The following is a 13,077-nucleotide window of genomic DNA, read 5'->3' on the forward strand; positions in this document are numbered from 1 at the left end:
CTTGAAACTTGAAACTTGTAACATTTACATGCTAACATTTACACCTGTCGTTTACATGGTATAAGTGATAACATTTGCATGCTAACATTTTGGCTCCGACTTATGCCTCTATTCTTTAATGGAATCTGGGCACTATATGACATTTGAGAATTTGCATTCAGCATCCTGCATTTCAATGCCCAAAAGTAAGTTTTACACATTTAGAACTGCCACTTATATGTGGTATATAAAATCAATAATGACATACAAGTAACCTATTCTAACATTTGCTAAATTTAACATCAGCATCAAATAAGTAGTATATCTTGCTAAGGCAGAGAAAAGCAAAATTTTAAGCCTTTTCTAAAACATCCCATAATTCACCACCTGTCATATGTCAATTGGGAAATTGCTGTACAAATAGGGAGTTGCCCCAAAAACCTTCTGTTTCATAGGTTCACTGATCTGGCAGACCTAATAAAGGGCTTCAACTTGACTTCGTCGCAACAAAAAACCCTGACTGGTACCATGAATTTTTTTTTTTTCCTCTTGGGCAATACTTGTCACTGACATGTACAATGGGAATGGCCATTTTACAGAGAAAAGCAAAACAAAACACAAGAGTGGCATCACTTGAGGCCTAGATAATCTGATTTGCTTTTATGGTATTTCACAGATTTTTGCTTCAGCTTGTAACTTCGGCTAGTGCCCTGGACCACATGCCTTCCAGCTTAAACATAATTGAAACAAATCCCTTCAAACACCTCAATCACCTCTCGCTAAAGCTTTTGGCAGCCACTGATGGTGATATCAAGAAATACCTCGCTGCGTGCATTCAGAATTTAAAGGTTTGACCTTGTTCTCTTTTCTTTACTGTTTCTAGAGTGCATAAAAAGTGAGAGAAACTGTGGAAGATATGACTGTGTGCTATTTGTAGGATAGTGTATAAAAGATGATGATATGTATTTAAATAAACTGCATTCTATATTGTTCCTCATATTCAATAAATATTGCATACGTGACTTAGGCCAGATTGGGACCAGCGTGGGAGCCCTGCTCCGCCCCCCCCCCCCCCCCCGATCCAGCCGGAGGACACACTGATAAAAGGCCCAGCGCCTGCACCTCTTCACTGAAACCAGCCAGATCGGGACCAGCGTGGGAGCCCTGCTCCACCCCCCCCCCCCCCCCGATCCAGCCGGAGGACACACTGATAAAAGGCCCAGCGCCTGCACCTCTTCACTGAAACCAGCCAGATCGGGACCAGCGTGGGAGCCCTGCTCCGCCCCCCCCCCGATCCAGCCGGAGGACACACTGATAAAAGGCCCAGCGCCTGCACCTCTTCACTGAAACCAGCCAGATCGGGACCAGTGTGGGAGCCCTGCTCCGCCCCCCCCGATCCAGCCGGAGGACACACTGATAAAAGGCCCAGCGCCTGCACCTCTTCACTGAAACCAGCCAGATCGGGACCAGCGTGGGAGCCCTGCTCCGCCCCCCCGATCCAGCCGGAGGCCACACTGATAAAAGGCCCAGCGCCTGCACCTCTTCACTGAAACCAGCCAGATCGGGACCAGGGTGGGAGCCCTGCTCCGCCCCCCCCCCCCCCGATCCAGCCGGAGGACACACTGATAAAAGGCCCAGCGCCTGCACCTCTTCACTGAAACCAGCCAGATCGGGACCAGCGTGGGAGCCCTGCTCCTTCCCCCCCCGATCCAGCCGGAGGACACACTGATAAAAGGCCCAGCGCCTGCACCTCTTCACTGAAACCAGCCAGATCGGGACCAGCGTGGGAGCCCTGCTCCGCCCCCCCCCCCCCCGATCCAGCCGGAGGACACACTGATAAAAGGCCCAGCGCCAACGGCGCGCTGCCGTTCGGCGCGCTGACGAAAGCACACGACAAATGCGCCTGCGCCTTAGTGAGCGCCTTTGTGGAGCGCCTGTGTGAAACGCCTGCGCCCCATAGACAAGACCACCTGAACTCCTGTCGACCTCCAAGTCAGGTAACAACTTCATATCACAACTGCATATCACTGTTATTCTGTTACTACAGCTTGTATTTAACAGCCTAGTCTTAACTTGTTTAGTCATTACCCCACGGTTTACCTGTCTCTACAGCACATAATTTTCTGACTTAGTACCCCACTTTCTGTACTACCACTTACTCGCTACTCTGTTAAATCAGTGCATTAACATGGGACCCCCCTATCACAGCATGTGGTTACTTCTTATTATTATTATGAAACTCTTTTTTATTGGTAAATAGAATAACAACTCACAACCACAGAATACAGAAAAGGATTGTAACAGTTACAAGAAAAGTCAAAGGAGGTCACCTCCCCCCCAAAGAGGACTGGACTCTGATGTCCTCTCAGGGAACAAAGAAACCCAAACACCCCCCCTCAAACCCATACCCCCCCCTTCCCCCCAAACCCCGCCACCCCCCAGCCCCAACAGAAAGAATCCCAGGTCAGACAGGTGGAGCAGAGTATAATTGCAACCCATTTACAATTCGACTACGACTTCTTGGCGGCAAACTGTCCAAGTATGGAAGCCAAGTACGAATAAAGTCACTACTCTTTCGGCGGGAGGAACGAGCCAGCCGGGCCTCCCAACACATCAGCTCATGTAGTTTGTTCCTCCAATACCAGAAGGAGGGAGGAACATCGGCCAGCCAATGGTTCAAGATACACTTCTTCCCTATAATATAACATTTACTCAAGAACAACTTTTCAGCGGAAGAAAAAGCAGAAAATGCAGGGAAGTAAGCAAACAACATGTGGAAAATAGAAAGAGGAACAGGAACCTGAAGGAGATCCTGCAGGAAGGAGGCCAGAGCCCCCCAGAAACCCTGTATACTCTCACAACTCCAAAAGCCATGAAAATAAGAGTTCACTTCAGTGTTACAGGTGAGACAAACCTGGGTATCCACACAGCCCATATAGAAGGCCCGGCTCTGGGAGGTATAGGCCCGCAGCAAGGTCCTGTAATGGCACTCTCGCAGCTCAGCATTTGAGACTAGGGCCGGAATCCGGCGTATAGCGTGGAGCAACCAATCTGCCTTAAGCTCCCGCCCCACATCCCTCCGCCAAGCCTCCAAAACCAAGGAAAAGTCATGGGGAGGCTCCAGGGCTACAAGCCGCCTGTGAAAAAAAGAAACCGAAATCTGAGGCTCCGGATCCTCCCCCCCCTCCAAAAAAGCTCTAAACCGTAGCCCAAAGGACAAAGAGAGAGAATCTCTAGGAAGCGAGCGCACATAGTGACGCAGCTGACAATGCGCGAAATCAAGCCCTTGAGAAGGAAGACCCCCCTGTCGCAAGTCTGCGCAGGATTGCAGCTCCCCGTCTTCCCGCAGAACCTGAAAGAGGTATTCACAGCCCTTAGCCCGCCATCTTCCGAAAACTGAAGGCCCGAATCCCGGAGGGAAAGAAAGATTACCGGCCAGGGGCAACAACACACTAACCCGCGAGTCCTGATGCCACATGGGAAGAATCCGCCGCCACACCTCCCAAAGGGGGCGAAACAAGACACTACGTCTACCAGGAGCAGGTACCTCCACCAACCGTGCGTGCAAAAGAGACACAAGGTGGGTAGGATAAAAATAATCGCGCTCGAAGGAGATGTCCGTATACAGAGCGGTACCCAAAGTCCAATCTCGAATATGCCGCAATAGACAAGCCCAGTTATACAACCTAAGATTCGGCACCCCAAAGCCACCCCGGTCCCACGAACCCACCATAAAGCGCCACCGTAGCTTAGGCTTGCGGCCTCCCCAACAGAACCTCGAAAGCAAAGAGTAAAAAGTCCGTATGTCCCGCTGCAAAAGACACAAGGGAAGCGTCTGCAGGACGTACAACCATCGAGGAAAGAGCACCATCCGAAAGAGATGCACTCTTCCCATCAAGGAGAGCGGCAACTCCCGCCAAGCAGCCAGAACCGATCCCATAGAAGACAAGAGACGCGTAACGTTCAACCGGTAAAGTTCCCGCACATCCATAGAAAGCCGAATTCCCAAATAGCGGAAGGAAGAATCAGCCCATTTCAAAGGAAAAGTCCCTCCCCAAGACGCCCGGAGCCCCGCCGAAGAGGCCAATGCCTCAGATTTAGTCAGATTCAATGCAAACCCAGAAAAGTCCCCAAATTCCCGAACACTCTCCAAGAGAGTAGACAAGGAGCGGTGTGGATCAGACAAAAAAACCAAAAGATCATCAGCAAAAGCTGCCACCTTAAAATGAGTGGCACCCAAATGAAGGCCACAGATGTCCACATTAGCTTGCAGCTCCCGAATCAACGGATCCAAATAAAGAGCAAAAAGCAAGGGCGATAAAGGGCAGCCCTGGCGGGTACCCCTCCGAATCGGAAAGGAGGCCGAAAGGTCCCCGTTCACCGAGATCTGTGCCGCTGGATCACTATATAGCGCTTGGAGAGCATTGAAAAAGAAAGGGCCAAACCCGTACGCACGAAGCACAGCAAAGAGGAACCCCCACCCCACTCGATCAAAGGCCTTTTCAGCATCAAAACTAACAAGTAGGGCGGGGGTGCCCTCCACACCAGCCTTCTCCAAAGCCAACAGAATACGACGAATATTTTTAGACACCGGTCGAGCACGTACAAAGCCCACCTGCTGGTCAGACACCAACGAAGGCAACACCCGGGCCAAACGATTAGCCAGCACTTTAGCCATCAATTTCGTCTCAAAATTCAGCAAGGAAATGGGTCTATAGGATTCCGGCAAAACCGGATCCCGATCCGGCTTGGGAAGAACGATAATCTGCGCAAGATTCAAATAACGAGGCAAAAAACCTTTAGCAACGCTCAAATTAAAAATCTCCGACAAAATCGGGGCAATCTCGGAAGCGAGCAACTTATAAAACTCCCCTCGAAAACCATCGGGCCCCGGCGCCTTGCCCAACGGGCACGCATGAATCACACTCTCCACCTCCTCAGCAGTAAGAGGACAGTCCAACATATCAGAGTCAAAAGTCGAGAGGCGGGGCAAATCCAAACTATCCAAATAGACCTTACCATCAAGGAGGTCCGGGTCAGGCGAATCATACAAAGCGGCAAAAAAATCACGTAAAATTCGACTAACATCTCCAGGCTTATGGTGTAGAACCCCTCCCGAGTCTCTCAACGCCGCCACACCGGACGCCCCCCGATGAGAACGGGCCAACCGAGCCAACAGCCGGCTACTCTTATTGGCAAACCGAAAGAGTTGGAATTTATAGTGATCCCGTGATCTCAGCGCTCCCCGATGTAAGAGCTCATTCAAATCCTGCTGAGCCTCCAAAAGCTGCGTCCGGAGCTCCAAGGAGCCACCACCAGCATACTGTCTCCGCAAAAGCAAAACCCGACGCTCCAGCGCCAATACTGCCCGGTGCCGCAGTTTAGTTTCGTGGGCCACAAACGCCAAGATCTCCCCGCGCAATACGGCTTTCGCAGCTTCCCAATACAGGATAGGATCGTCTCTATGCTCCAAATTGGTATGCTGGAAATCCCCCCACTTACGCAACAGAAAATCATGAAATCGAGTATTCCGATATAAATGACAAGGGAACACCCACCGGGCGCCACCCCCTCTAGAGGGCCCCCATTGCCAGACCAGACTCACCCACGCGTGATCGGATATCTCAATGGGGCCAATCGCTGCATCCTGAACCACCGGAAGCAACTCCCTGGACAAGAGAACCAGATCGATCCTAGAAAGTGACCCATGGGCCCTAGAAAGGTGGGAATAATCCCGTTCCACCGGGTGCAAAACCCGCCAAACATCCAACAAATCAAGTGAAGACGCCAAAAGCTGAGCCCCCGTACAAGTTTTGTGGGCTTCCCTTCCCGCCGAGGAAGAGCGGTCCAGTCTCGGGTCCGGAACCTCATTAAAATCCCCCCCAATCAACAAAGGGATCTCACCAAATTGCAACAAAAGAGAACGCAGCTTTCTAAAAAATTTGGCGGAGGGATTATTAGGAGCGTAGAGGTTACATAAAAGCAGAGGTTTATTGTTAAGAGTAACCGAAGCAATCAAATACCGGCCCCCAGGATCCCTGAGAACCCTGTGAGTCTGTAGCGAAAGGCCCTTACGAAAGAGAATCACAACACCTCCCTTCCCCCCCAGAGCCGGAGCCTCCAGATGATCACCCACCCACCATGTACAGAGCTTAGCATGTTCCCCAGAGGTTAGCCGAGTTTCCTGCAGGAACGCCAAGGAAGCTCGTCTCCGATTAAGCTGCTGTAATATTTTAAAGCGTTTAATTGGGGAATGGATACCCCCCACATTCCAGGAAATCAGTTTATGTTCCAGAAAAAAACAAGATAGAGATAACATAGCAAGTACAATAAAACCCTTTGAGCAGAACCAGAGGAGTGTCCCAGCCACCACCCCCCCAGCCATATCAACCACCAAGAAGCCCTCCGGACCCCCACCAGTCTAAACCTAGGATTACCCCAACCCTCCAAAAACCTCCCCCTCCCCGTCCCAGAAACTCCCCACCTTCCCCAACCCCCCCATTTCCCCCCTACCCACCAGCCACACCACAACCCAACGGTTGCCACTTCCTGAAAGCAAGATACGCCCACCACAGGAACAGCAGGATATCCAGACACCAAACTCCCCCCCCCGACTCACAACCCCCGGTCCAACCACACATACCCACCAGCCCACCGCAAACAAAGGAACCCCCAGACAACAATCAACCAAACCCACTCTCACACTCCCATCCTTCCACACCAAGAGACGTCAAAAGCACCCCTACAGCATGGAGCTAATGCCCCTAAAGAGTTCAGAAGCCAAAGCACGTCCACCAGAAGACCAGAGGGAGGCAGAGGAGTCGGTCCACGGAGGCACCCCCGAGATCCACAGCCCCAAAAGGCCAGATCTCAAAAGGATCTCCAACGGTGCAACAGCAAAGTCTTCAAAAACTAGGAGGAGGCAGCAGGAAAGTGCTCATCCACAAATTTCTGAGCGGCCTCAGGAGAGTCAAAGTGATGAGCCGAGCCAGAGAACATCACCCGCAGACGTGCCGGGTACTGCAGAGAAAAAGGAACATGGCGGCGAACCAGCGCAGAGCAAAGTGAAGAAAACTTGCGACGAGCCTGGGAAACCTCCGCAGAATAGTCTTGAAAGCAGAGGATGGAGACGTTGTTATATTGCAGTTTCTTCCCCTGCCGCAAAGCTCTAAGGACCTCCATCTTATGCCGGTAATTCAAAATCCTGCAGATCACCACCCGCGGACGATCCGCGCCGTCTCTGCGCCGTCCCAAACGATGGGCCCGCTCGATATGCAGGGGGCCCAATTTTTGCGGTAGGGCCAGGGACTCCGTCAGCCAATGCTCCAAGACGTCCCCCAGGTCGCTCTCCGCAATAGTCTCCGGCAGGCCGACAAACCGCAAGTTGTTCCGGCGGGACCGGTTCTCAAGGTCCTCCACCTTGGCCTTCAACGCCGCCAGAGAGGAAGCCTGCACCCCCTGTTCCTGAGTCAGCCGGAGGACCGAATCCTCCGCATTGCTGACCCTCTGCTGGGTGTCCCGGACCTCGGAGGTGAGAGCAGCGAAACGCTGGTCCATCGAGTCCAGCTTGTCTAAGATCCTCTGCAGTTTGGCACCGAGCGTGCCCTCCAGCGCGGCCTGCACCTCCGCCGACACCTCCGCCACCCAAAGCGAGCTAGGGGACTCCGGCGAGGCAGGAGCCGCGTGCGCCGCCATCTTGCTGTCTTGCGGCTTCCCACGCTCGCGGCTCTTTGCCGGCGTCTTAGCGGCCATCCCACCTGCACCCGCAGTGCAAATGGAGCGCGGATCAAGCGCGGCGATCCCACAGCCCGGGGGAGCAGTGTCCGGCGAAAAGCGCCGATTAGTTAACAAAGAAGCTGTGGCGGGCGTATCGGAGCCGCGAAGCACTCGACCTCACAGCCCCATGCTTCCGCCGGAAGTCCCTGGTTACTTCTTATTATCTTACACTTACTCAGCTCAAGAAGCAAGGCAACCTCCCCACCCTTCCTTCTCCCTCCCACCACCCCCTACTCTATCCGCGCCTTCAAGCCCAAACCCCCCCTACCCTTACCGAAGCTTCCTTTGATATCCAAGAGATCCCAATCCTAACTACTTTCCACAGACCTCCCAGACCCTATAACAAAAAAACCAGAGTACTAAAAAACATAGCTCCCTCCCATCCCCCCCTCCGCCCCTCTAACCTATGCCAGCCTCAGAGGTTCCTATCTAAACATAAGATCTATGAGGAACAAATCCCAACTAATCCACGACTGACTTACCGACACCAACCCTGACTTCGTCGTACTAACAGAGACCTGGCTACTCTCAGATGAAGACATCATCATCCAAGATTGCCTCCCCCCTAACTTCAAAATTCTCTCCTTAGCAAGAGAAAGAGGCAGGGGTGGGGGTCTGGCCGTAATCCTCAAAGACAACTTAAACGGCTCCATGCTCAGCTCTAAATCCTCCCCCACCTTGGAAATCCTCTCTCTAAAGCTTCAATCAGAACTGCTAGTCGACTCCCTTACAATCATTCTGACATATATTCCACCCAAACAATGGTCAGTAGCCAAAGAGGAATTTCAGGAATTCCTGTTATCCAACTCACTTTCGGGCCCTTACAATCTCTTATGCGGTGACCTTAACCTACATTTAGAAAATCCAGATCTACCAGAATCCACCGAATGCTGGTCCTTTCTAACCTCCCTAAGCTTCCCTCATTCCCCCCCAATATCAACCCACACAAAAGGCCACCAACTGGACATTGTATCACTGACCAATTCACATTCAACAAACCCTACGATCCGATTGATATCAGAAACCTGGTCAGACTCACTTTGGTCCGACCACAAAATATGCAACTTCGAATTGGAATGGCAACAGACACCAAACACGAGGAAAGTTAAACACAAACCCACCCTATTCAAAACAAGCAGAGGCAAACTCAACCCCGTAGAATTCTGGTCTCACTATGACATTATCCACAACCACGATGAGGATCCCAACCTCTTCATGAACTCCTGGATCTCCACCAGCACCCAAATCCTAAACGAAATGGCCCCACTGAAGAAAAGAAGGTTCAGACCTAGAAACCTATCAGGCTGGTTTGACTCAGAACTCCTTGGGATAAAGAGAGAATTAAGAAGATTAGAAAGGAAATGGACAAAGTTAGGAACACCAGAATCCAGAGACACCTGGCGCCAAATGCTAGCTAACTACAAAAACACCATCGCCAAAAAAAGAAAAAAAACCTTCTACGCCAACATTATAGGCAACACCTCCTTAAACAGTAGCAAATTATTCAAACTTGTCAACGACCTGTCAAGACACCCACCCCTACACAAACCCAGTAGAAGATTCCACGATCACAGCACACGACCTGGCCGATTTCTTCAACTCAAAAATAGCTAAATCAAGACTTGCCCTCCCAAACTCACAAGACTCCCACTGGAAATACACCATCCTCCAGGACCCTGACTCCTCTTCTAAAGCCGACATGAGCTGGTCCAACTTCAAGGAAACTGACTGGCTATCGTTCATCAAGTACTACAACAAATATACAAAATCTTACTGCAAATTAGACCCCTGCCCCCCCAACGTGATGAAATCTGCCCCCATTAGCTTCAAAACCGACCTTCTAGGCTGGATCAATCTACAACTATCCGTTGGGAAATTCCCAGAAGACCTAGGCCAAATTATTATTAACCCTATAAAAAAGAACAAAAAAGAAGCGACCAACAACATCGCCAACTACAGACCCGTCGCAAATATACCTCTAGCTGCCAAATTAATGGAAGGCCTGGTAAATGCTGACCTAAACAAATACTTAGACAAATTCAATCTACTACATACCAACCAATCTGGTTTCAGACCTGGCTTCAGCACTGAAACTATAATGGCCTCCCTTCTAAACTTCCTACACTTCCTTCTCAGTCAAGGCTCCAACGCTTTGATCCTCCAACTGGATCTAAGCAGCGCCTTTGACCTAGTTGACCACTCCATCATGCTGCACTGTTTAGAGTCAATAGGCATCTCAGGAAACACCCTTACCTGGTTCCGGGGATTTCTCGAGCTCAGGTCTTATCAAGTACTCAAAGATGATAATCTCTCCTTCAGCTGGAACAACAACTGTGGACTCCCCCAAGGCTCCCCGCTCTCACCGACCCTTTTTAATATCTACCTCATCTCATTGGGACACCTATTACAGAGCTTAAATCTCACCTTCCACATCTATGCTGACGATATCACCGTCGTACTTCCATTATCCGATATTTCTCCGAGTTTCATCACTTACCTATCCAATATCCTAAACCAAATTGAGCTCTGGATGAAGGCCTACAAACTCAAACTGAACACAGAAAAAACCAAATTTTTCTTAGCCTCTCCCAACGAGCAGATAAAAGATAACAAGATCCACATGAATGGCAAAGATTACGAAATTGATCAATTTATTAAAATACTAGGGGTTACCCTTGACAGGCACCTAACACTAGAAAAACACACTGACCTAATGTTCAAAAAATGTATCTCTACCCTATGGAAACTTCGCACCATCAAAAAATTATTCGATGAATCATCCTTTCGTCTACTAGTACAAGCCTCCATCTTGAGTACTCTGGACTACTGCAACATCATATTCTTGGGAGCATACAAAAAGTCCCTCCAAAAGCTAAGATTAATCCAAAACACTGCCGTCCGTCTCATCTTCGGACTCAAGAAATGGGAACATAACTCTCCATACCTCCAAAAACTCCACTGGCTACCAGTAGAATCCAGAATACTCTTCAAGTTTGCCTGCATCAGCTTCAAAGCGATCTTCGGAATGCTACCAACCTACCTAGCCTCCCAATTCCTCACCTACTGCCCAAAAAAGACCTCCCGCAGAACAAACCTCTTTACCTACCCATCCCTGAAATCATGCTACTACAAGAAGTACTTAAACAGAATGCTTTCCTTCCAGGCAGCTCAACTGAACACATGGCTAGCAAAACCAATACTTGAAGCCACATCATACGTGGACTTCAGAAAATCTCTGAAGACCCGCCTCTTCAACACCACCTAAACCCTCCCCCTACCAATTATAAACCACATCGAAAGTCCTTTTCCCCTCCCCCAACGTCTTATGCTTTACCTCTCTTACGCTTATCATATATATCTAGCTGTAAACAGCTCTGATCCTTAGTAACTGTTCATATTGTATCATCCTATAACTTAGTATAACATCCTGTATCTGATTGTAAACATCCTATAACTGTTCTCTTGTCAATATCTTGAACCTTACTGTAATCACCCCAGCACCCGCTCACCTTATACTTTCCTGTATCTTATTGTAAACATCCTGTAACCGGTCTCTTGTTAATATCTTGTACCTTTTCTGTAAACACCCCAGTACCTCATTGTAAACACACTGTAACTGTTTTTCGTGTTAACCTTTCTGTAAACAACCAAGTACCCTGTACCTCATTGTAAACATACTGTAACTGTTTTTTCGTGTTAATATTTCGTACCTTATTGTAACCACCCAGTACCTGCCCACTTTGTAATATCCTGTATCCTTCTGTTAACCCTGTACTCCCTCTAGACACGATTTCACTGTAAACAGCTTCGAACTTAAGGTATAGCGGTATATAAGAAATAAATTATTATTATTTACTAGGGCACGCTAGCCATTTTAGCGTGCGCTAAATGCTAACACGCCCATAGGATATAATGGACGTGTTAGCATTTTGCGCGCGCTACTGTGTAGCGCATACCAAGGGCTCCTTTTACTAAGGTGTGTTAGGGCATTAACGCGTGGAGTAGCATGAGCTACAATGCCACGCACGCTAGTTGCTAACACTTCCATAGAGCCTGCATTAGTATTTTCATCTATCGTGCGGTTTTGCGTGCGGTAATCTTCAGCGTGCTAAAAATGCTAGCGTACTTTAGTAAAAGGAGCCCTTAATGTTTTATTGTCTTAATTTTATGGCATTTAGAGTGATTATCAATAATGTTGAAAAATGAGACAATTTTTGTCATTAAGATGGGGGGGCTAATTTTGTTTTTAAAATATTGACCTTATTACATATTAAGATTAACAGCAGTGATCATACTGCATGCCAAATAGTTTTTATGTGCACTATAATACTGTTAACACTGCTTTATTAACTGATGATGATTTAATAACCAAACTTGTTCCCCAGGTGGAAAACAGTACATTAGAAGAAAGGTTGCACAAAGTGGAGGAAGAGCTTTCCAACAGACTAAGTATTACACAGCAGGTAGCAAATATTCATTCAAATGCTATAATATAGAATTGATTTTATCCGTTTCCGAGATACTCTGGGTATGTGGGGGGAAAGTAGTTTAAAATAAAGTACAGAGACAAATTGAGGATAAGGAATTTTATACTCCTCTTGATACAGATCCAACCCCAAAACTTCTAGATGAGATTAAAGAATTAGTTGAGATGTCACAAGCAGCCAGAATACTTATACTGAAAGAGAAGCAATTTTTTGATCAACAAAGATCCAGTAATTCCCACAATCAGGGCAGGATTATCCAATAGGCCAAGTAGGCATGTGCCTAGGGCCTGAAATGGCCCGATGAAGGAGGACATCAACATTGTTTTTTCCAAATGGCGATGGGGCCCTCCAGCATCAATCGGCAATGCTGGCCCCCTCCCCCCCCCCCATCGACAGAAAGTAAGACAAACAAGCAACGCGGGTAAGAAAGGCAACGGGAACTGTAATTGTGCAAGTGATGCTGCTTGCCCAAAGTTTCCCTCTAACACAGCTTCCTGTTTCCGTCTGGGTGCATCGTGGGGTGGGGCGGGACAGGGGGGGACCAGTGTACTTGGGTGCCTAAGGGCCCTCGACGAATTAATCCTGCCCTGCCCACAATATATATTATTTCCAAAATTCATAGATTTTTGACAGATCCGCCTGGCAGCCAATCATTTCTGGAGATGGTTCATTATTGGAACCATTATCTGACTTTGTAGATCATTTCTTGCATCCTTTTATTTCTATGATTAAATCATATGTACGCTATTCCTCTCACACGATCACTATCCTTGAAGAATTTGACAGTGACATGGAAGATCTACCTTTAGGGCTCCTTTTACAAAGGCGCACTAAC

The 13,077-nt window shown here is 48.7% G+C and overlaps 1 protein-coding gene across 9 annotated transcripts in view; it reads left to right on the forward strand.

The window, feature by feature from the left end:
• The window catches only part of LOC117352220 (spindle assembly abnormal protein 6 homolog), a 180,770-nt gene that overhangs the window by 55,233 nt on the left and 112,460 nt on the right, over positions 1-13,077 (forward strand). For all 9 annotated transcript variants that reach the window (XR_004537632.1, XM_033928535.1, XM_033928519.1 and 6 more), the window contains 2 exons: positions 656-827; positions 12,141-12,218. Coding sequence is in view for 8 of the 9 variants with exons in the window: in XM_033928535.1 (XP_033784426.1) it covers positions 656-827; positions 12,141-12,218 (250 nt within the window). In the remaining variant the exon portion in view is untranslated. The remainder of the gene's footprint in view (positions 1-655; positions 828-12,140; positions 12,219-13,077) is intronic.

Source organism: Geotrypetes seraphini, chromosome 1 (genome assembly GCF_902459505.1).
Source record: "Geotrypetes seraphini chromosome 1, aGeoSer1.1, whole genome shotgun sequence".
Lineage (NCBI taxonomy): Eukaryota > Metazoa > Chordata > Amphibia > Gymnophiona > Dermophiidae > Geotrypetes > Geotrypetes seraphini.